Here is a 25,810-nt window from a genome sequence, read left to right as displayed (position 1 = left end):
TGGCGTGTAGAAAATACTTAAATAAATAAAACTTTAAAACAAAAAATAAAAATAAAGTTAACCTCAGTGTTTGAATACAGAGATCAGGGCCAGGAGCAAACGAGGGGCTGGCACTGATGAATAAAAAATGCCATGTCACACTTGTAACAAATAGCATTTGTTATTTGCGCTATGTTGTGCCTCTTTTGATCACACTTCAGCTTGAATTATCTTTTTAGGATGTAACAATCTCAAAAACTGGAAATGACCGTGTCCAAATCTTATGGTACATGGCATGAAGTACAGGATTTCCACTTCTCAGATGTCCACATGATTTGTAGAGATAAGAAGAGGCTAAGTTCAAGCCAACCAATTACCAATCACTTCTCACTTAAAAACTATAAATTTACCTATGTGTTTCCAGGTTAAATCTTATCAAGGGTCCTAGACTGAGTGATGGGACAGGTGAAGTCATGCAAGAGCTTCTCAACTATGCCACCTAAAGATTTCATCAATAGTCCTCAACTTTCTTTTATTGATTGCCTTTGATCAAAAGTTGTTTCTGGGGCACCTGGGTGGCTCAGTCAGTTAAGCGTCCAGCTCAGGTCATGATATTGCAGTTCGTCAGTTTGAGCCCTGGGCTCTGTGTTGTCAGCCTGTCAGCACAGAGCCCCCTTGGGATCCTCTGTCCCCTCTCCCTACCTCTCCCCACTTACGTGAACTCTGTCTCAAAAAAATAAATAAAACATTAAAACAAATTTTTTCTAGTAACATAGTAAAAATCTAAATTCTCATTAACTGCTTTCAAGAAGCTGTTTTGCTGGGAATGCAAGCTGGTGAGCCACTCTGGAAAACAGTATGGAGGTTCCTCCAAAAACTAAAAATAGAACTACCCTATGACCCAGCAATTGCATTACATTTATCCAAGGGATACAGGTGTGCTGTTTCAAAGTGACACATGCACCCCCAGGTTTATAGCAGCACTATCCACAATAGCCAAAGTATGGAAAGAGCCCAAATGTCCATCGATGGATGAATGGATAAAGAAGATGTGGTGTATATATACAATGGAGTATTACTCGACAATCAAAAAGAATGAAATCCTGCCATTTGCAACTACGTGGGTGGAACTGGAGGGTATTATACTAAGTGAAATTACTCAGTCAGAGAAAGACAAAAATCATATGACTTCACTCATATGAGGACCTTAAGAGACAAAACAGATGAACATAAGTGAAGGGAAACAAAAATAATATAAAAACAGGGAGGGGGACAAAACAGAAGAGACTCATAAATACGGAGAACTGAGGGTTACTGGAGGGGGTGTGGGAGGGGGGATGGGCTAAATGGGAAAGGGGCACTAAGGAATCTACTCCTGAAATCATTGTTGCACTATATGCTAACTAAATTGGATATAAATTAAAAATAATAAAATAAAAATAAAAATAATTTAAAAAAGAAGCTGTTTTGCAAGGGATATGAGAATCATTTTAAATATATTGTTTCCACTGAAGCAACAGGATTCTCTTCAACAACCAAGATTTTTCAGGGACTCCTAAGACCATGCCCATTTTTTAGTAATCTACTAATTCAGAAAATGATTATTATTGATGGCATTTCATTGAGTACACACAGAAACACCTGTATAGAAAGACTAGCAGCAGATACACCAAGCACATTATTCATTTTGGTACAACTGAAGCTGAATTTTTATCCGAGAACCTTCAATAAAAAACATGGAAAGTTTAGGGCTGTGTGGCCTCACGCAAGTCAAGTCACTGGTAAAATGTGGACATCCCCATCTACGGTGTAAGGATACTGTAAGGGCAAGGATCCAAAATGCCATCAAAGGTACTGCAAGGCACACAGTATATGGAAGATAAATGATAAATAGTATTACAGCTCTATCCTCATGTTTCATCTGACAGCAACTCTCATCTCTCCTGGATGCTTTATAAAAGAAAGTTTTTTAGGGGCACCTGGCTGGCACAGTGGTGGAACATGCAACTCTTGGTCTCAAGATTATGAGTTCAAGCCTCATGTTGGGTGCAGAAACCACTTTAAAAAAAAAAATCTTAAAAAAAAAATTAAGTTTGTTGAGCACTAGAAAATATGTGATTAAGCTGAGTGTTCCTTTAAATACACAGTACAGACACCTATTAAGCTAATTAACATTAGATTACCAACAATACCTACAATTACCAACAAACAGTTTAGTAGATTGTGTGGGTATTTCTTACCTTAAATTTACATAATTGGAATCACAATCTTCTACTTCAGGTTTTTAGGAACCAACCAGGATTTGTCAATTACCTGCCAAATACTCAGCATCATGAAGACTGCAGTCATATGAATTACTAGGATTGGAGATTAAACATTAGATTCAAACACTAATAATAAGAATGGGACTATCCTTTCCTGTTACTAATTCACGTGAGAGTGAAATAACCAAGCCCTAATGAACGATGTCTCATTAGTAGTGTTAGAAGGCTATCAGTATGTTTTAAAGGTAATTATAAAAATTCTTTATTTCCCTTGTTTAATTAACACACTTGCTAGAACTTCAATCTCAGTGTTTAATTTTCCCCAACAGTTTAGCTATTTCCAAGAAAAACAATCATTTGAAGACTGGCATTGCAGATAACAAAATATTATTACCTTGTACTGGCTTCTCTTTACCAGATGGTTTCAGTAAAAACAGAACTCCCAACTGGTCTACCTGGTTGTCACTTCATATCCATTAATACAGCACAAGTCTTCATTTTTGCCTCTCGTGATTATCAACTGAGCAACTCACTTCAAAGAAAGAGTAGCAGAAAGAGTCCTGAAGAACCACAGAACTCCCCATCAAGTTACACTAAACACAATTATTTGCACAGATACAGGTGACTTTTATGCTTCTCAGAATCTTTTCTTCCAGAACACCTTAGGATTACAGAGCCAACACTTCTGCTTTAAAAAAAAAAAAAAAATAATAATAACTATAGTCAGGGCAAGAAAAGGAAAACAGTATCTTTATTGTGTGTGGTTCTAACAAACATTCACTGTGTGCACATTCCAGCAGAAAGAGACAAAGATCTTTGTTCAAAATATGCTGAAATAAAATAGGTAAACAAACTCCATTATTGAATACACAAAAAGAATGTTAATATTACTCGTTCACAGTTGAGGGTGAAGTAAAAAGAAAGGAAGCTAAATAATCATATTTTACCCAACTAGCACATGTTGGATATAGGTACAGGAAAAGTACAGCTCCTAAAATTCATGAGTAAGATGCTAGATACTGGGTTGGTAACTCGGGTTACCGGAATCTCCCTCTGAAATCACCCCCACAAATTCCAAACCAGGCCCTTGCAGAGAATAACACCCAAATGTGAAGTAAACTCCCCATTCGTTCTGTGATATTTGGCAACAGAATGAGATGGCTTTAAAAAACAAACAAACAAACAAACAAAAAAACCACCAATCTCTTGTTGAGACATGTCTGAATCCACTTCTCCCAGGGAAGGAAGTTATGAACGTTAATGTTCTGCATTTCAGTCTCCTAAAATGGAATCTAACCAGATAATCTCTTGAGATGTGAAGCCCGAGACACCGTGTGTAATGATATGCCTGGCCCACAGAGCATTTCTCGTTGCTCCACACCGGGACTAAATGAGCATAAACTCAACGACGCTCTTATCTCACAACTTGGGCATTTACGACAATTGCCCAAAGAACTTTACAGGCTCAAATTCTAGGTTCCCGTGGATTTTTGCTTCTGCTTTAGGGGTTGCATAAGAACTAAACACTATCAATTTTGTCACCACCACTTTCTTGTCCTTACAAATGTGGAGTCATTTAGAAACCAAAACCGATTCCTGAGGGACAGGGACTAAGAAATTTTGGAGACCTGGCACCGACATGCCTATTTTGGTGGCACCATTTTCCCTCCTCTCCTTTCGTGACCTCCAGACATCTTGTGTCTTCCCTGGGAATAAACAACCCAACACCCCAGTGACCAGCTCTAGGGGGCACCCTCAGCTGACAGGGACCGGCTCCACTTGCTCTCCAAAGGGGTTTGCACCACCTACCGATGTTGAAACTGTTTCGAGAATTTGAGTCCTACCTCTGCAAACAAGGCTTTTCTGGTGGGTTTGGCTAACATATTGTATTATCTGATAGTTTAGAAAAACCTCTGCAAACTCACACACTAGCTTTACCTTTTGCCTGACTGTTGATGTAGGCAGCAGAATAACAGTAAATGGACCCAAAAGTGGTTTTTATAATACAAAGTGACATCACATTAGCAGCAGATCAAAAGAAGCCCTGGGTGTTGGATGGATTTCATGGATGGTAGAGACAAGGTCTGAAAACCTTTTCCTCTGGCTCTGAGTAAAAACAAGTCCAGATATAAACAGGAAAAGACAACCAATATGAAATAGAAAAACATACCTTTTGTGTTGGTGTTCACCCTAAAAATATCCAAAAAAACCCACCACCAATTTTACTTAAGGCTGTCACTCTTTAACATTTCTTATAAGCCAGATGTTTTTCATTTAATTTTACAGACTGCCAACATACTCCTAACTGATCCAACTTATCTGCTGGTTTAGTTTCAGCCTAAATGTTCCCCTTCCAGTTCCTCAATACTCCTTTGTTCTTTATTTCTACCCCAATGTGGCCCATGTAATCATGCAGCTTAATTATTACAGCAATTATATACCAATTCATATTCAAGGCAACCCTTCCGTATGCCTTCAAATGGCAGGAGCATCAACACTTCTGTTCCATAATAACCAAAGGTTTTTTTCAATAAATTGTCTAAAAGTGGCATCTTATACAAAATTTTCTAAAGATAAAAGTTTGACTATTCCCATATCCCTGATATATAAAAGTCTCTCAAAAATCCCCTAAAATTTCTCCATAATATCATATCCAAGTGTACAAATACAAGGTTAATATTCTTTTGATGAATTCTGAATACACTCAGCTGCAAGACTTGGGTTGAACCTTTTCTTAGTTTGCATGGGCAGACACTGCCTTGCAGGGCACTTTCCTGTCCATGGCAAGCTGTAAGCGGGGAGGAAACAGCAGTATCCATGGTCCTTTTGGAGCCAAGTTGCTCCCTGCTACATAGGACAATGGCTCAGAAGCAAACTGGTAATCCTTAGAAGATTGGGAGAAAAATCACCACAAACAGTTGTTGGCAGAAAACAGCCAGTGTACTGTGTCCTCAGGTGATTCCACGGGGGAAAACAGGTCAAATAAGCCAGAGAAAATTCCTGAACCAAGAAGAAACACTAACAGAATTCTAAATAATGCCCTACTATTCAATTAAACATTCATCCAAGGGATAAAACGACTAGTTGTTGTTTCTTTCTTTCTTTTTTCCTCAACAGAAAAACAACAAAACCACAAATTGGAGCCATGAAGATAAAATATAGATGAAATGGGAAACATTCTTTTGTCATGATCTCCCCCTTTCGAATGCCACTGCACTATGGAAGTTATGTTACTGGGGCTAACAAACAAAAGATCAAATACTGGATCTTAGAGCAAGTGGAGTCTCTTTTGTAAAACAGGGAAGGAATGAAAAAATTCGCTAATCAATACATTTAAAAGCAGAAATCCCTAGTGAAGTTCTACAGATACAATTATACGTTTGTATTTTACCAATAAAAGATGGTTGTTTGGGGGGAAAAGAAAAGAAAAGAAAAAAGACGGCTAGAAACTGGTGTCAAACCAAAGCAAAGAATGAAGTGTGGAAAAAAAAAAAAATGAAGTCTTTGGTGCTTTTCCTAAACTCCTGTCCTAAAGTAGTGTTTTCAGTATTTTTCAAAAGAAAGAGGACTACAAATTTACCCTATCACCCCAATTCATCTCTCCCCTCCCCTCTTTCTCTCCACTCCCAAGAAATGCAACGGAAGCACAGTTCTGCCCAGCACCACTTGGACTTGGGGGGTGGTGAGAGTTACCTGCTAGACTAGCTTAGGAGGGAGGAGAGGATTTCATGGTTCTTCCTAGTTTTAATAAATATAAACAAGGAACGAGATCATTTGGCAGTTGTGTTTTATGCTATAGGTGCACAACTTTACTTCATTAATTAAATCCCTTATGATAAATAATAGAATTATATATATATATATATATATACACACACACACATATATGTATATATGTGTGTGTATATATATATATATATATATATATATATATAAGTATATATATATACTTCAAAGAAAAATGGAAAAAGAAAAGCTTCAAAACCAGAGTGTTGCCCTGTTAAGAATGTCTAATGTGCATTCAAAGTATTGGACACCAGGCATTTTTACCAAAGGACAATGTCACAAGGACATCTGGATTGTAATTATAAAACCAAGTCTGGAAATGCAAAGGGGGCTGGTGGAAGCCAGTGGAGAGAAGGGCCACCGGCAGGGACACAGGACAACGAGCAGGTGCTTTGGGAGTAAGGCTCTGGGAAATGAAGGACACTGGCCCCAGGTCTGGGGTGGATGTCTAGCCAACCATCTGGGTTCCAAGGGGGAAGTACACATCCGGCAGGATTCGAGAAGAGGGTATCGCTTGGCCTCCAAACAAGTCTCTAGCTCGCACTCCCAATGGATATGCTTTCCAACTTCCACGCTGTCTCCTCAGGAGGATTTGCTTTCCGACGTGTAGTAACGATACAGGAAACCTAAGACAATAGCGCCTATGATGGGCAAAATCCAGTATGACCAGCAACTAGAAGTGGGGGGAAAGCAACGAAGCCGTGAACACTTGATACCAAATATTTGCTATCTTTCAACATCCACATTTTAATATTTTCATGACCAAAGAATTTCGATTTACTTTGGGAAATTTAACTACTTTTTTTTTTCTTCCAAGATTTTATGTAAGTTCCAGTTAGTTAACATATAGTATAATACCAGTTTCAGGAGTAGAATTTAGTGATTTATCACTAACATGTAACACCTAGTGCTCATCACAAGTGCCCTCCTTAATCCCCATCACCCATTCAGGCCATCCCCCACCCACCTCCCTCCATCAAGCCATAGTTTGTTCTCTATCATTAGGACTCTCTACGGTTTATGGGGCGCCTGGGTGGCTCAGTCGGTTGAGCATCCAACTTCAGCTCAGGTCATGATCTCATGGTTTGTGGGTTCGAGTCCCATGTCGAGCTCTGTGCTGACAGCTTGGAGCCTGGAGTCTGCTTCAGATTCTGTGTTTCCCTCTCTCTCTGCCCCCGCCCCCACTCACACTCTGTCTCTCTCTCCTTCAAGGATAAATATTAAAAAAAATAAAATAAGGGGCGCCTGGGTGGCGCAGTCAGTTAAGCGTCTGACTTCGGCTCAGGTCGTGATCTCACAGTTCGTGGGTTCGAGCCCCGCGTCAGGCTCTGTGCTGAATGCTCAGACCCTGGAGCCTGCTTCTAATTCTGTGTCTCCCTCTTTCTGTCCCTCTCCCACTCACACTTGTCTCTCTCTATCTCTCAGAAATAAATAAACCTTAAAAAATTTTTTAAAAAATAAAAAATAAAAAATAAAAAAATAAAATAAAATAAAAAAGAGAGTCTCTACGGTTTGCTTCTCTTTTTTTTTTTATCTTATTTTTCCTTCCTTTCCACTATGTTCATGTTTTGTTTCTCAAATTCCACATATAGGTGAAATCATATATTTGTCTTTCTCTGAAGTTTAACTGCTTTTATCACCCAAGTAGCAAAATAAATAAATAAATAAATATTTGCATTGGCATGACAATATTAAACAACTAAAAAAATTTTTTTTAACATTTATTTTTAAGAGACAGCAGGGGAGGAGTAGAGAGAGAGAAGGAGATAAATCTGAAGCAGGCTCCAGGCTCTGAGCTGTCAGCACAGAGCCCGACACTAGGCTCGAACCCAAGAACCGCGAGATCATGACCTGGACCGAAGTCAGATGCTTCACCGAATGAGCCACTCAGGTGCCCCAATATTAAACAATTTTTAAAAGATAAAAACCAGAATGTGTAGTATGATACTAAAAATATATGCCTCTATACACGCCTCTATATGTGTTTTTATAAAGACACATAGCAGTTATTTCTGGGTTATGAGATTAGGGATGGCTTAAATTTTTCTTGTTTGGGGGTGCCTAAGTAGCTCAGTTGGTTAAGCGTCTGACTCTTGATTCAGCTCAGGTCTGACAGTTCGTGAGTTCGAGCTCCACAGTGCAAAGCCTGCATGGAATTCTCCTTCTCTCCCTGTCTGCCTCTCCCCTGCTCATGCTTTCTCTCTTTCTCTCAAAATAAATAAAAACTTCAAAAAAATACCTTATTTGTATTTTGTTTTTCACATATTCTACAATTAACATTTTTCAACAGGAAAAAAGCTACCATTTTATACATATAACTATAAATTTAGAAGCAATACCATCTAATACAACTATTGGCAAAGTGATATCTATCTCATCTGTATTTTCTACATTTAATCCTCATGACAGCTTGAAGAAATAGATACTATTAGACCCGCTGTATACGCAGGAAATACAAGCTTGGCACCCAAAATCACGAAGCAAAGTTAGTGATGGATTCCTGATTCCAATCAATGCACTTATTCTCTAGTTAAGTCTGGACACTAATAAGGATACACACCCACATGGAACTAAAAACTTTAAATGACAGTTGGCTTGAGAAGGCCTGTAAGAGACTTTCCTTATGAATTTCAGGACAGTCATCACTCTCCTTAAAATAATTCTTCTCTAGTACAGCTTACTAGCACTCTTACTTTTAAGGTGTAGTTCTTCCACGATCCAAATGACCTGCATGCCCCTCTTACTAAGACATATGCGGCCTTGGTATTAAAAGGTTTTTAAGCCAATAAAACCAGCTGAGGTTCAATAATAAAACTGCTTCTCCTTGCCTAAACATGCCTAGTGCTTTGTACATTTCAGAATGGCAGAAAGCTGCTCCAGAGAAGTTTAGAATGTCGGCCGAGTAGCTTTGTGTAAAAAAAGGAAAGCAAGCGAGTTGGCATGTACAACAGCAATATGGCACGTGGGGACTCTGCAGTCATGTCCCCACAAAGGTGATCAGTTCAGGTATCTTGGAGAACCACCACAAGACACAAAAAAGTTTTAAAGTAGGCTCCTTGAGAAAACACCGAAGAGACATTCTTCAGTACAAAAGACTGAAAATGGTTGGCTGCCAATCCCCATATAATGTTTTGTAATACTTAACTGTCACTGGGCATAGAAGCAGAGGAAATGGATTTATGCTGAACCCAAAGAGTTCAACAGTAACGTCTTAGCCATAAGACAGAACTCTCTTTTGGAGATTCGCTCAGGTTGCTGCATGTAGTTGTGACTCATTTGTTTTTATTACTTTGTAGTATTCCACTTTATGAATATACCAGAATGGATTCATTCATTTTATTAAGGAATGGTTATTTGGGTTGCTTCCAGTATATTACTCTCTTGAATAATGCCCTTACGAACATTCTACTATGTGTTTCTTGGTATACTTGTGCACACATTTCTCTCGAGTATATCCCTAGATATGGAATTGCTGGGTCAAAAGTTATTCATATTGTCCAATTTACTAGATAATGCCAAATTCTTTTCCAAAGTGACTGTACCCACGTACACTCCCCTAAGAGGGTCTAAGAACCTTGGTGACCCACTTCCTCAACAGCTCCTCTTATTTTCAGAATTCTCAATTTTTGCCAATCTGGTAGCTGTGAAATACATACCTTAAGATTTTAATTTGTATCTCTCTGATAACAAATGAAATTAAACCTTTTTTTGTGTGTGTCTACATTTGTTTCCTCTTCTCTAAGGTGCTTGTTTAAGCCTTTTCTCATATTCTACTACATTATTTTTTAATTGATTTGTAGGAATTCCTTTTGTATTCTGCATAATAATTCTTAACGAGTGTTATGTGTAGCCCAAATCGATTGCAAGTTTATGGCTTGTGTTTTCAAATTCTCTACAGAGTAGCTGGCTGAGCATAAGACCTTAATATTAAAGAAGCTGAATTTACTAATAGTTTCCTTTAAGTTTAAATTTCTTACATTCTTTGTCCATCACCTCAAATAAAAAAGAGGCAATACTTTTATAGGGGGAAAAAAACCACATCTCTCTCTCTCTCTCTGAAATGTTTTAAGTGGGAGCTCAGAAAGATGAAACAGATCTATATAATCTCTATAAAGACTTTTTACAAGCCAAGGATTCCAGTCATTTCAAGGGCATTTAAGGGATGACAAAAATATACCTTTCAGAGTTCATACTATTATATTACTAAAATGACCGCAAGGGATATTCGTAAGTAATCCTTTGAAAGAAACCAAATTCCTGAATATGCATGCAATACATAATTTTTTTCTTCTATAAAATGCAATAATAGCACCCACCTTACAGAGCGGTTGTGGGGATTAAATGTGATTAAGTTTCAAGTAGAAGTTGCATAGCTGGGCTGAGCAGCACAGACCGTTGGCTTGATTTACCAGCAGTTACTTGTCCTTGCATATTGGCCTCTCACTGAATGTGATCCCAATTTATGTCACAACATGATTTAAAAATTACTCAAGGCACAAACTTTTGAGATTACTCTAAATGACTGAAACTGTAAAAGTTAATTTTGCTAATGGTAAGGAACTACTGAATGTGCAGTAATTTTGGCCAAAAAATAGTTAACTGTCCTCTTTTTCTTAATTGAAATATCGTTAACATGTACCTGAAACATAGTAACACGATGTTACATTAGTTTCAGATGCACAACACAGTGACTCAACAAGTTTATACTTCCACTGTGCTCCCCACAGCGGAGCCGCCGTCTGTTTCCGTACAACGTACAAGGTTTCACAATACCTCCGGACTGTATTCGCTGTGCTGTATGTACCTTTCATTCCTTAGTCAAACCGTACTCTTAAGTTATGTTGTACATGTATATTTATGGAAGAACCTCTGGCCAGATATTAAGTTGAGCATAAGGAAGTCCAGGGAATGTATACTAACCTTTTGCATGTGGCATCTTTCGAAGGGTCCTGAAGAAGACGCATATTAAAAAATTTCAAACAAAAAGAAAGATTAATAAAGTATGTAAATCTTGAATATCTACATACAGAACTTCATCTTTCATGCAATTTGACATTTACAAATCTAATGTGATGGGAGCACCAAGAATTCTATTTCTGGTAACATACTGGTAGTCCCTAGTGAAGAACAACTAATGAAAGCATAGAGAAATGGCCTAAACTTTTTTAGATGTAAAAAAAGAAAAAAAGGGAAAAAAAGCTACTGATATAAACTATACTGAAAGGGACTAATTGCAGTCACAATGATATGCCTCATTCAGCTGGGCTTGCCACTGGCAGTAGTTAAGATCACATTTTCTGAACACATATTTTAAAAAAAATACAAACTCTTGTGACAAACAGGTCAACTGTGAAATGCTCTAAAGCATGCCGAGGACTGCTTTGTAGCTTACAGAAATGAACTGGTTGACTCTATGAAATCATAATAATTATGACTATAGACCTTAGGGCTTACTCAACATTGAAATGGGAAGAACAGAATTAGGGGGGAGGGGGAATACCAAAATAACCTTAAAAACAAAATTTTGGCAATAAAAAGCAAGGAAGTACTGACTGATACATGCTTCAACATGGATGAACCTAGAAAACATTATGCTAAGTGAAAGAAACTGGATACAAAATACAACATATTGGGGCACCTGGGTGGCTCAGTTGGTTAAGCATCTAACTCTTGATCTCAGCTCAGGTCTTGACCTCAGGATTGTGAGTTCAAGCCCCTCACTGGGCTCCACACTCAGCATGGAGCCTACTTAGAAAATAAAATGAATGGGGTGCCCGGGTGGCTCAATCAGTTAAGTGGTTTGTGGGTTCGAGCCCCGTGTCATGCTCTGCACTAACAGCTCAGAGCCTGGAGCTTGCTTCCAGATTCTGTGTCTCCCTCTGCCTCTGCCCCTCTCCCACTCACACTCTGTCTCTCAAAAATAAATAAACATAAAAAAAATAAATAAGTCAAACAAAAACCACACAACGCATTATATAAATATTACGTAAGAATATTAATATGAAAGGTTCGGCATAAGCAAACCTAGTGGCGGAAAGTAGATCTGTAGTTTCCTAGGGCGGGGGAAGAGGAGTTAAAGGGAAATGAAAATGACTGATAATGGGTATGGGGTTTCTTTCTGGAGGGATGAACATGTTCCAAAATTATTGTAATTACGGTTGCATAACTCTGTGAATATACTAAAAACCCAACTTGTTCATCTTAAATAGGTGAACTGGATGGCACATTAATTATATCTTATAAATGTGTCATTAAGTTCAATTTAAGTGGGGTGCCTGGGTGGCTCAGTTGGTTAAGCATCCAACTTCGGCTCAGGTCATGATCTCACCGTTCATGAGTTTGAGCGCCGCACTGGGCTCTGTGCTGTCAGCCTGGATTTTGGATTCTGTGTCTCCCTCTCTCTCGGCCCCTCCCCTGTTCACACCCTGTCTGTCTCTGCCTCTCTCTCTCTCTCAAAAAATACAATAAACATTAAAAACAAAAAGTTCAATTTAAGTAAATACCAAATGAAGTTATTGATTCCGTTAATTAGCTGTGTATACAAAAGAACTGCTAACTCACTGCCAGAGGACAAGCCCATTTGCACAGGTTACTGCTGCCCAAAACATCCTCTTTGCCAATATGTAGAAGTATGCTAGGGTATGAACACAGAATATTAACCGTGTTTAACCACAATTTTCAGTAATCTCCAAGAATTTCGAAAAACCCTACATATTGGCCTAGATACTTCAGAGCAGATCGTGAAATGAGTTTTAACTTCATGTATCCAAAACACTGCCATGCAAATGAATACATACCCCAAACCCAAAAGAAATTAGCCTATAGGCAAGTAAAACTTCTAATAAAAAGTGTCAGATAAATCAAGTTAATATACTACTACACTTCTTTGAGACCTTGATGATTACTGTTATCTGGGACATTTCTACTAGAATATCATAAAATCAGGTTAAGTAAAATGTGTTTGTTACAAGCCAATCTTTGAGAAAATACAACCAATGTCTTATAGATTTGGAAGGTAGTGGTTTCAGTAGTAATGGTAGAGTATGTATTAATTTATAATATTGCCTTTTAAAAGATTCCACTACAGTAGCCATGAAATAACTGAATTCCATCAGGAAAATGTCCATGGTCTTTTATGCTTTATCCACATATATACCAATGATTTGCAGAACAAAAAGTGTATGGTTAGTATAAAAAAACTTTGAGACCATTTCAAAAGCTTATAGGAGAGCATTATGGAGAAATGTACGTGTTATGTTTAATCTGTAATCATAGTAAAAGCCATATGGGTCACATAAATGGATTCTCTAGATTTCAAACCTTTAGGATCTTTTAAAACTAAAAGCCTGGAATGTGTGGTAAGTGGAGTGAGTCTCAAACAGACCATAATATGCTCCTAGTGTAACAGTTTCTAATAAGCAACAAAAAAACTTTAAATATATATATATATTTTATATTTTATATTATATATATAATATATATATTATAATTATATATATTATATTTATATATATATATATTATATATATATATATATATATTTTTTTTTTTTTTTTTTTTTTTTTTTTTTTTAAACTAAGTACCTCAACTCCTGTTTTAAGATCATTCCACCCCTGGTGGCAAAAAGACCAACTTCTCTACCACTGGAGGAAAGCAAAGAGAAAGAAATGTACCTTCTCTTTGGGATTCTGACAGCCAAGTAAATGTCAAACTACAGTGACTCCGCTTTTAATCAACTACAATGAAAGAACTGTTTAAGGCACTGCTCTTAGAAGCCAAGTACCTCAGCCAAGCTCGGAAAGAAGCCAAATAAGTTATTTTTAATTTAACAAAATTAAAAAGAAAAGGTTCTGTTAACACAAAACTTTCCTTCACCCCCACGCCACCATTCTCTCCATGCTGTTTCCCAATTCCCATTTCTACTCCAAAGCTCGGTGTTAAATCTAATGGATGCTTAAATGAGATTCCCATAGTTTATGATGGACTTTAACTTCTCCCTTTGTGTATTCAGACATATCTGGCTGGTTACGTTCTTGCCCACATTTTAATTTACATGCAAGATTCTTAGGAGGACGGGGACTGCTCAGTCTTTGGCATGGAAAGCTGTAATTGCAATACTCTGATTTTAGTTGTAAGAGAGCAGATCGAATCCAGAGTTCTTCTACCAAAAGCCTTACCAAGTAATTAATATGCATGTTTCTGGAATACACTTCCAAACCACTAAATTATTTTCAGTCTACTCTGATTTTAGTTTAAAATTAACAGAAAAGAACTATTTAAATAAACTGGTTCCTAAACATCAAGGTTCATTAAGGCTTTAATTCCACAAACAAACAAACAAACTAACTAACTAAACAAGGACTCTGTAGGATAAAAGGGAATATTTCATGATATCTGAGTAGCCTTTTAATAAAGCTACTCATAACTGAAACTGTCAACTGCCTTCAAGTTCAATGCTAAATCAGTTTCCTCACAAAATGAAAGGCTCAGACCAGATCAATTTTAATTCTAAAGCCATATTTAATTGACTTAACACAATTCTCTAACCCAAGGGTATTTTAGCAAAATCTACAATAGCAGAAAAAAAAAAAAAATCTACACTAGCAGCCTTCTAAAGGTTAAAGAGAAGGAAACACTATTCTCCCATGTCTGGAAAGACTGACAGAGCATGGCCCACATGCAGACTTTTCTTATCTTACACCAGGTATACAAAGATATATTTTTCTAGATACTCTTCCAAGAGACACTGTGCCCTAAGTATGGACTTTTTTTGATATGGTTAAGAGAATGACAAAGAAATGTCATAATTGGCAAACATATGGGAAAGGATTTATTTGGGGGTCAGTGGGCGTGGTTTCACTATGAAAACTGTTTATGAAACATGAGACAATACATGCTTAAGGAATAGTGTACTCTGTCACCAGGACATAAATATTGGAAACAATGCACCAGAATTAGGATTACGATGCATTAAAATACATGCATACATATATATGTATGTATGTATGTATGTATATATATAGATATAGATATAGATATAGATATAGATATAGATATAGATATAGATATAGATAGATAGAGCATTTATAAAATGTACCTTCAACCTCAATAGTTCATATTTAGATTTTAAATGGAGGGAAATCTATTGCAAGGTATATAAGGAGCTTATGTTTTAATTCTTAAACTGGATGCTTGCTATTCCAAGAGGATTCCAAGTTTTAAAATTGGAAAAAGTGGATTTTAAACCACATGACACCTTCGGTAAAGCTAATGAGTATCTGGGTGGTTGAATACAGCTTTTTATTTAGAACACTTTGGTAGCTATGTAGCCAGCAACTTATGAAAAACAATTTTGGAACTTTTGGCCGCAATATGAATTTTACTATTAGTTTCTTAAAACCCAAAAAGTTTGTTGAAATACATGATTTCAACATTTTATAGTCCCTCCTATGGCCATGTGTGGATCTTGAGGACAGCCTTCTCAAAAGCTCCAATGTATTAACAATTACGGTCTTATAAAGTACATACCATCCCTAGAGGCAGTCCAGTCAAGTAAAAAATATTTCCCCGCATATGGGGGCAAAATTCAAAAATGAAAAACACCCTTCAGACAAATTTCTGTAGGACCGTCTCAAGAACCCACTGTGATAACACATATAGGACATTCATAGAGTAATTTCTACTGGGACCAAAGAAATGAAAAACTTGTTACACTAGAGGGCTGATTTGAAAACGATGTTACCTTGTCCTCCTAACACCTTCTCTTGCAAAACTACACATTATTTCTAACTAAAGTGTCATGAGGAGAAGGCATTAATCCTTGAGATGCCTCAGCAATGGGAATTTTGCCTTTCAAGAGGGCTTTTGCCATTACATTCTATGCTTTATTTCAAAATATTACGTTACAAAAAACAAATGCTAGATGAAATCAAAACAATGAAACAACCCTACAAAATTATTTGGTAAAGAGTAATCTAAAGGGCATCGGCATAACCATTCCAAACTTTAACAAATTAGGTTGTAGGTATGACAGGAATATTAAACAATTCTTACAAGGAAATTTTTGGTACTATGCAACCAAGTAACTACATTACATAATTACAAACAATGTATTCTTTTTAGATTCTCTTCCATAAAAGAGAAAGTAAACTGAATGCTATATGCATGTAAGAGAAAAATGTTGTGTAACAAAAGTCAGTAGCATCAGGAGTAAAAAAATAGATTTGCCTTTAAATGCAACTTATAGATTGCTTCTAACATAAAAGTTAACATAAAAGTTAAACTTCTTAAGTTAAAAAATGAAGTTTAAATAACATGTTAAGCCTTTATAGAGACGATATTATTTGTTTAAAAAAATACATCAAATCCTATTACAGCAAATGCCATCTTACTGAAATTTTTGTCCATGGAATATCGATAAAGAAAAATCAACCACAATAAAATTTTTAAGTAAAAAGAAGGTACAGAGCAAGATTTTTTTTTTTTAAGGAAGGAATGATTGGTCTGCCTATCAACTGATCAATCAATGGACGGATCCATCCGTCCATCTGTTTATATTTATGAATGCATAGAGTCTCTTTGGAAGAGTAAACAAGAAAATGGTAGCTGACTACCTCTGGGGAAGGGACCTCGGAGACTGAGCTGGAGATGGAAGGGAGTCATTTTATATACATACATACATAACATATACATAAAAAGTATACCTTTTTGCACTATTTCAATTTTTCACTATGTACCATCATGTACTACCCATTCAACAATTTAAATGGAAAATGGTCCAGGTACTGAATCTATTCACTTCAATGATATCTGAAGCAGCTGAACTGTTGCCCAGATAACATCTATGGAATAAATCAGTGAAATGGTACCGACTTCTTTTGTCAGGTTCGCGTTCGTGTGTACTGCATCTCCTGAACTGGTGGCACATCAAACAGCTACCCCACCAGCGAACGCATAAACCAAAGGGAGACGTGACTGACCACAGATGTGCCTAGGTTTCTTGAAGCGCAGGAGACGGGCAGGCCAAATGGCACAGAAAACTCAACGCACTTCTTTTTTTTTTTTTATTTTTTTTTATTTTTCCAACGTTTTTTATTTATTTTTGGGACAGAGAGAGACAGAGCATGAACGGGGGAGGGGCAGAGAGAGAGGGAGACACAGAATCGGAAACAGGCTCCAGGCTCCGAGCCATCAGCCCAGACCCTGACGCGGGGCTCGAACTCACGGACCGTGAGATCGTGACCTGGCTGAAGTCGGACGCTTAACCGACTGCGCCACCCAGGCGCCCCTCAACGCACTTCTAAGGTGCGTTTCTATAACCCAAAGCATACCAGAAAAACGTTAACTCAAGTAGAAATAGAAGACTGACGGCTTGCAGCATGGGGACTAATCCAGGGAGGAAGAGATTCAAAGAGACAGAAAGGTTTTTAAGTCTGGTTTATTATCTGAAGACTGAAACAGGTGAGAAAAATATCTGTCGCCAGATTTGTAGTTTCTAAGCTTTTACATTTTAGTATTGTACTATTTCAGGGCCATGGACCTCGGGCATTATCAATCTAACAAGAAAACAATGGTGAGCATCAATTATTTACCTATGTTAAAGCAAAAGCAGTATGAAAGGCAGTTTGCAAAAAACTGAGGAAAGGTTCCAGATTTAGATTGTGTAATAGTACATTCTGGGTGGCTTTTTTTTTTTTTTTTTTTAATTTTGCTGAGGGGGAGGCTGGAGGTGATAGTTTCAGGGAGGGAAGAGATGGGAAACTTTGGGGGGAGAAGAGAAGTGGAAAAATGAAGGAAGGGAAAAGAAAGAGAAAGAAAATGAAACCTTTGTCTCCTAAGGCAGAAGACACCTTTTAATTAGGCTTAAAAAAAAAAAATCACTTCTTTGTAGAGGTTCAGAAACCCTTAACCAAAAGAAAGTATTAATGAAATGAATTTTACATCCTTTTCTTCATGGTGAGTACAGAAAAATTAAGAAAAGAGACATCTACATCTTAGACACAGAAGTGCCTATTTAATTTGTAAGAAATAAATCTGAGGGACCAGGAATGTCTTCCTGGAACTGAAATCAGGTTGGACTATATAGCTCTATAAAAACCTATGTGTGGTCTTGAAATTTTCCCCAAAGGTTTTCCTTGCCCGATCTGCCTGAAGTACAGCAGTGTGACTGAAAACACTCAATAACCTACTCTCTACTTAATGGAGACTGTCCTTTGGGTACAAGAGACATAACGAAAAACAGAGCTTTGAAAATACTGCCTTTAGTCACTCACTGTTTATACGAGGCAGGGGCCAAACTACATTTGGAAACTTCTAAATTATTATAGAATTCAGTGAGCTAAAAGGATTTCTTTTTCTGTATTTCTTACAAAAAAGTCCAAGGCTCAACAGTTTTAATTTAGCTGAGACATCTCTAATTAATTCTTTGGCCTACAAAAGGCAGACAGTGCTTTCTAGAAAAGAGAATTCAAGTTCCCAAACTTTTCAAATGAAAAGATGGGCATATCTTTCAGCAAGAAGTCTGGTGCTTGGCTACCTGGGTTACTTTAAGTGCAAATTCCCAAGTCCCACCTCCAGAGATTATGAATCAGTAGCAGCGGGAGCCCAGAAAATAGACATTTCAGACACATGCCCAGGGATTCGAACACAGATGGCCCACCGGACAGAATTTGAAAAACACTGCTCTCCATTGCTAAGAATGATCCTAATCACATACTGAACTAGCAAGGAAGAAAAACAGCAACAAGAAGCAATTTGTAGAATTTCAGACATTATAATTCCACAATTTTTTCTATTGCTTTAATAAAGGGTGCTTTCATGACTGTTGTGTAAAAGTGGGTGATGGCTCCCAGATACATGGTGCTTCTCTTATACAAATGGGAATATCCCCTGAATTAAATGTTTACTGTAACTGAGACCAATGTTCTCCAGACGTGTTCAAGACACTCAGCAAGGCTATGCCTAGCTCCATCTTCACCTTCATTACAAGGGGAAGACAAACCAACCACCAGTGCTCACGTAGCATTTAAAAAACCGCTTTCGTCTTCCTTCATAAACAATTCACCAGTTCAGAGTAGCAGAGTATAGCAAGACGGAAGAGTTAATTTCCAGACACTTTGGATGGCAGAGCAACAGATGGCAGACACTGTCAAGCAGTCTCTCGGGTTGAAAGAATTCCTGTGTCTAGGCCAACTTCAAGTGCCGTATCAAACGTGTTCAGTAATTCCAGGTCAGTAAGGAAAGGGAAGCAAGAAGCTAGCAGAAGGAAAAGGGGAAGAGCGCTGCCTCCAGGATGTTCTAGGTGGCAACTAAACTGCTGTCCCTTTAAGTGGGAGGGCAACAGACGGAAGTCAAGAAATGTGTGACGCAGTCAAGGAAATGAACAGCCCTGCTTGTGGGAAGCAAAATGGCTTCCAGATTTTGTTCCTGGTAGGTCCTGCAGCGCACATTAAGGTTTTCAAATATTTGATCGTTTCTTTTTGCTGTATCACTGAGTAAATGAAATGGATGTAGGCCTATTTGAAACTGCATGACACAAGGATTAAATCTGGGTAATAGGGACAGAAAGGCCCATTCTAGTAATTACTCCAGTCTGTAACTCCTTCAAAGACTTTCACGTGAAAATCAACTTTCCAGTTATTTTCCCAACACAGAATTATTCTCACAGTATTTAATGTAAGAATAAGAAATACTTTTCTACAACTGAACCCATAAACTAATTTCCTTCAAAACCGTACAGAGCATGGCTTTAGAATTTCCTTTTTTTTTTTTTAAAGCAAGTACAAGCACGAACAAAATGTTTCCTACTGTTCAAGACTCAGCTATTCTTTTTTTCCTGAGATGGCACTGAGTCCAAGCTCCTGAAAAATAGGATTTTTGCTTAGGAAAAAAAGGAACACTTCTCTTGTTAAGATAATTAAAAAAAACAAAACAAAACAAAAAACATTCTACCTGAGTAAACAGAAATATAAACACTTGAAACAGATGAGAGAAACAGATGATTTCTTCTTACCTTGCTACCACTTTCAGGTTTAAGGTCATTCTGTTAAAAAAGGAAAACAAATAATATTTTAAGACGTATCCAAAGGCATATCTCACTATATACTTGTCTCTAACCTTAGAACATGAAGACTACATTCTGGTAGTGGAGAATTCTCTGAGGGACGTCAAGGTCTGTGGAAGGGTATTTGCCCCCACACTCCCAACTATGAACCTACCAGGGTGCCTTGTTCGAATGTTCACAGTTACCACCTTTTGCAAGAAATTGCCAAGAACAATCAAACCATTATTTTAGAAAGAGATGTTATTAATGATACTACAAGAATCAATCAAAAAAACAAAAAAATCCAAAACCAGTTCTCTTAACTTTTTAGATACTACATGTGTTGTTTTACATACAAGAAGCTGTATCTTAGCGCAGTAGGCCAAATGATTTGGGAGAACATGTGGCCTGACAGCTGGGCTGAATTTCCATTTTATTAATTCATCCCTCTCCTTGTGTTTTGTGGCTAGTCAGCAGCTTCCTCTCCCAGTTCAGTTAGTTCTTACCGGATGCACATCACCGATATAGTACTGCTTGAGCATTTCTCTGGCATCAGAGGAGTGGCCTACGTCCTCAAAGCTTTCACTTGCATCTGCACCAGCTTGTTCCATTAGGACCTCTTCTCCCCCAGGATGCTACAAGGAAAAGATATTTGCTGAATAGAGTGCCCTCTGAAAAGCAAGCTAATAGAAGTTACTTTCCCCTCTTCCGCTCTTTTCTCTTTTCTTCCCTTAATGGGAGTAATGGGACAAATGGACATTGAATGCCACCTGATAGGATGCAATGGGAAAAAGGAAACATGACTTCTGTGATATTTATACCAAAAGTATCTAAAATTGGTAGAATTGTGAGGAAACCTAGGACAGTAGCAAACCGAGAGTCTACAAAAGGAGTGGCCTGTCTTCACCCAAAATAACAAGGTCACAAAAGCTAAGGAAAGACCAAAGAACAGTTCTGGATTGAAGGAGGCTGGCAAGATAGGACAACTAGGAACAACATGTGCTCCTGGCTGGATTCTTTCTGCCAACATTATCAACACGGCTGCAGAAACTCGAATGGACACTCTGGTCAAAGTACGGAATTCTTTATTCTCCCTCTGTCTCCTCTCCCTTGCTCACACACTTGCTCTCTCAAATAAACAATTTTTAAAAATTAAAATTAAAAATTTTTTAAATTTCCAAAATAAATAAATAAATAAATAAATAAATAATAAGTTAAATAAGTGGTACCAAAATAACTGCCTCCGTACCACGGAGGTACTTCCAAGCTATACAACCCTGGACAAGTTACTAAGAAATTGAGATGTCTTTGTTTCCTTGTTTATAAAATGGAGATAATATGAGTAGGTATCTTAATTATTATTGTATCAAATGAGATCAGGATATGAAACACTTTGTACTCAGAGAAAGGTACAGTTTGTATAATACGCTACCATCTGTGACTCTAAAAACAGATACATACTCGTGTACATACACATAAAATCTCTCTGAAAACAGGGGCACTGGACTGGCTTAGTCTTAGAAAGTGCAACTCTTGATCTCAGGGTGGTGAGCTGGAGGCTGTGGTAGGTGTAGAGACTATTTTAAAACAAAGAAATCTTGGGGTGCCTGGGTGGCTCAGTCAGTTAGGGGTCCGACTTCGGCTCGGGTCATGATCTCGCGGCCCGTGAGTTCGAGCCCCACGTCGGGCTCTGTGCTGACAGCTCGGAGCCTGGAGCCTGTTTCAGGTTCTGTGTCTCCCTCTCTCTCTGGCCCTCCCCCGTTCATGCTCTGTCTCTCTCTGTCTCAAAAATAAATAAAGGTTAAAAAAAAAAAGAAATTGAAAAAAAAAATCTCTCTGAAAACAATGAAAAGAACCTGGGAGCCAGGAGACAAGGTGGAAGGAAGACTTCACTGTACACCTTTTTGAAATTCTTTTACCAAATTAAGTACTATCTGTTGAGAAAATATTTTAAAATTACATTTAACACAGTCCCTGCCTTAAACATTCAATAAATATTTACTTACAATGAGCAAATTTAGAATTTACATTTATGACATGTCTAAATTTGTATTTTTTAAATATCAAGTAATGTTTTTAAGTAGTTACTTTTTATAACAACCTTTTAAGCAGGAGTATTATCATCCTTATTTTAAACATGAATTCAACTAAGTATAATCTCCCAAAATCACTTGCCTATGAGCTCCCTGAGGACAAGGATAACTTCTATTTTTGTCTCGTAAAAGATCTCCATCCAGTGAGTGGGTCCCCCATGCCAGTACATAAGCAAGCTGTTTTAAAGCAAGACTGAGAGAGACAACACTCACCTGTCATTACAACTGAACGCTCTCAGCTGTAGTAAGCCATTAGCTTTGGAATTGTATCCCAATGTGCCCTATATACCTCAACTATGTTAAGATGGTCTTTCCCTATGACACATCCCAACTATTATGTTGCCTTTCGGAGCAAAAGGATGACAAAATTTCTTAGCAGCTTGAGATATTTCAGGAAGTGGTTGAATTTGTGAATTCCTGCACAGCTTTCTGCACAGCTCTTTCTAGAGTGACAAAGTCTTCACTTTCACCAATCTCTCATCACTTATAAATAAATAAGAAAAAGTGCCACAGTTAAATATGTATATATAATACATATCCATTGTTTCTCCTGTATATTCTTTTTTTTATTTTCATTTTAATTTTTTAAATGTTCGTTTATTTTTTGAGACAATGCAAGAGACAGAGTGCAAGCAGCAGAGGGGCAGACAGAGGAAGACACCGAATCTGAAGTGGGCTCCAGGCTCTGAGCTGTCGGCCCAGAGCTGGACGCGGGACTCGAACTCACGAACCGTGAGATCATGACCTGAGCTGAAGTCAGATGCTTAACTGAACCACTCAGGCGCCCCTCTCCTGTATATTTGATCATTTTAATCACTACACTACAATTTTTACTGAGTACTTATTTGATACAGTAGGCAGTGATAAAGATAAATTCATCCAGTAGATACTGTCTTATAACCTTTCTTTCATGGAGGCAAGGAAGGTTGGAGAGGTAAAAAACAACAAACAAACAAACAAAAAACAACCCTAGGTTTAGTGCCTCTCACTCCGATATGTGGTCTTAATACACATGGTTTAGAACAAGCAAAAGATTTCAAGGAACCTTTGTTACTGTTTTAGAACTCTATAAACTTCAGATAATATTTAAAATCAAATGGCAGGCCAGCTGGAGGCAGTGCACTAGGCCTGGGGTCACAGCACAACCCAGGCAAGTCCTGAGCCAAGGTAACATGCAGGTTCGGGGTCTGGCCTGCAACCCCAACCAGACTGGCTCTCAATAAAGATGGCAGGAGAGACACCCAGCTGGCTCAGTTGGTAGAGTATGAGACTCTTGATCTCTGAGTTCAAGCCCCATGTTGGGTGTGGAGATTACTTAAAAATAGTATCTCATGGTATCTTAAAAACAAACAAGCAAACCAACCAAAAGATGGCGGGCACCACGGCTCTGGATGGCTCTGGGTGGTCTTAACCATGTTCATCATCACCCTCCCTGTGGCCATGATCCACCACTATGTGTCCATCCAGCCCCAAAGTGACAAGAAGCTCACCCAGAAGAGTTCGAGCCCTGCACCAGACTCTGTGCTGACAGCTAGGAGCCTGGGGCCTGCTTCGGATTGTGCATCTCCCTCTCTCTCCGCCCATCCCTCACTAGTACTCTGTCTCATTCTCTCTCAAAAATAAATAAAAACATTAAAAAAACTGTTTTTAAAAATGAGAGGGGCACCTGGGTGACTCAGTCGGTTAAGCATCCAACTTCAGCTCAGATCATGATCTCACAGTTTGTGAGTTCAAGACCCACATCAGGCTCTGTGCTGACAGCTAGGAGCCTGGAACCTGTTTCGGATTCTGTGTATCCCTCTCTCTCTGCCCATCTCTCACTAGTACTCTTGTCTTTCTCTAAAAAAAAAAAAAAACCATTAAAAAATTTTTCTTAATAAAATAAAAACAAAAAAAAGAAGCTCACCCAGGACCAAGTATTTGACAGCTGAAGTCCTAATTCAAAGCATAATCCTCAGAGATGAAAATTATATTCCCAAACAGTCCTTCTGACATGAAAATACTACTTCTAACCACCCAGATTAAGGATTTTTCAAAAAACTAAAGGGAAAATAGTACTACCTTCTCCTATGAACAATCCCACTATGCTCACAAACATGGTCAAAGGGAATTTAACAAATGTTCTCCCAATGATTCTTAGTGATGAATGGATAAACATGACAGACATGCTTAGGCTTTGTTACAACCAAAGACCTATTTCCACTGACCTTGTGTTTTTTTGTTTTTTTGTGTTTTTTTGAGAGAGAGAGAGATAAAGCATGAGCAGGGGACGGGGAGAGAGAGAGGGAGACACAGAATCCAAAGCAGGCTCCAGGTTCTGAGCTGTCAGCACAAAGCCTGATGCAGGGCTCAAACTCATGAACTGTGAGATCATGACCTGAGGTGAAGTTGGACGCTTAACCAACTGAACCACCCAGGCTCCCTGTCCACTGATTCTGTTTTAAGCCTATGCTACAGTAAAGAACTGAACTACTCACATTATCTGCATCCTGGTGAATTCCACATCCTGGTGCTTCTACTAAGCATTTGGGTTTTAGAGCATTTACTCTCTCCTTCTGGGCCAAGATAATGCCAATGACCAATCAAAAATAATACAGGCACAAATAAGTAACAGTAATAAACCGATTACGTGTTACCACTAATAATAAAAAAAAAGAAGAAGGAGAAGGAGAAAGAGAAGAAGAAGAATGCAAGCACAAATGACTAGAGCAGCCACAGCCAGGCCCACAGACAGCAACAAAGCTTTCAAAGCAAAGTGGAAAGTTTTGGAGCTAATGGATCACCAGTGGGCACTAGATGATGTCAAAGAGGAGCTCATGGCCAAAGATCTCCACTTTGAAGGCATGTTCAAAAAAGAATTGTACATCTGTATTTATTGAAGCAGGATTAGCTCTGTTGTGAACACACATTGTAGCCCTTAACCTTGTAAACTGAGCTGGGGCCTCTCAGAATAAAAAGGAGAACACAATGAGCTAGTGGACGTGCAGCAAGGATCATTCTTGTCTGAGCCAGGTTCCCTTTATGTTTGAAACTAGAGGAAATGACTGTATTCTGGGTGACTTACAGTGAAAGAATTATTTTTAAGATGTTTAAAAAATCCCTTCTGGTGATAACAGAAAGGAAAGGCAGAGAAAGGAGAAATCCAAGCTAGTGATAATATACGAAAAACTTAGCAAAAATTCAATCTTTGGAAGAAACATTGCCAATTATAATAATTATCACGTACAATCAGCCTGATATATAAACCACAGTAAACTCCTGTTTCCTTGGGATCCAAATATCCTGAATTTTTACATCTAATTTATGCACTAGTATTTTAATAACTTCCTTCACAAACGTAATCATTTTCATTAATGAAAATTTAGAAACTATGTATGAACAAAACAAGTATCTCTATATTGTTCACCGTGAGCCTACAGAATCACATAAAGAGCAAATGTATTAAAACTTTATCCAAACAAATTCTTTTTCAGAGTGAATATTCAGGGCAGGGACGTACTTAACAAACCTCCTATGTCTCTTCATACAGTCCAGGGAAAACTGGTGACCCTGGGGTACTGATGGATTCTCAAGTGCCTTCAGGAATGATCATCTATAGGTTAAATAATGGGATATTCTTCATGTGGAGTTCAGAATAGATCAAATCA

General features: G+C 38.0%; 1 protein-coding gene across 2 annotated transcripts in view; it reads right to left on the bottom strand.

Annotated features, from left to right (window-relative positions):
• Window positions 1-2,976: 2,976 nt before the first annotated feature.
• LOC131500491 (cytochrome b5 type B) overlaps window positions 2,977-25,810 on the bottom strand; it is a 37,778-nt gene continuing 14,944 nt past the window's right edge. The window contains exons 2-5 of one of the 2 annotated variants that reach the window (XM_058709793.1): window positions 20,577-20,705; window positions 20,041-20,070; window positions 10,950-10,978; window positions 2,977-6,702 (exon numbers count right to left, since the gene is read on the bottom strand). In XM_058709793.1, the coding sequence (XP_058565776.1) occupies window positions 6,612-6,702; window positions 10,950-10,978; window positions 20,041-20,070; window positions 20,577-20,705 (279 nt within the window). In that variant the 3' untranslated portion in view covers window positions 2,977-6,611. Of the gene's footprint in view, window positions 6,703-6,751; window positions 10,669-10,949; window positions 10,979-20,040; window positions 20,071-20,576; window positions 20,706-25,810 lie in introns of those variants that run through there. The other variant, XM_058709794.1, reaches the window with a different exon arrangement.

This window comes from Neofelis nebulosa, chromosome 17 (assembly GCF_028018385.1).
Source record: "Neofelis nebulosa isolate mNeoNeb1 chromosome 17, mNeoNeb1.pri, whole genome shotgun sequence".
In the NCBI taxonomy this organism is placed as follows: domain Eukaryota; kingdom Metazoa; phylum Chordata; class Mammalia; order Carnivora; family Felidae; genus Neofelis; species Neofelis nebulosa.
This window is presented reverse-complemented; position numbering and strand designations above follow the sequence as displayed.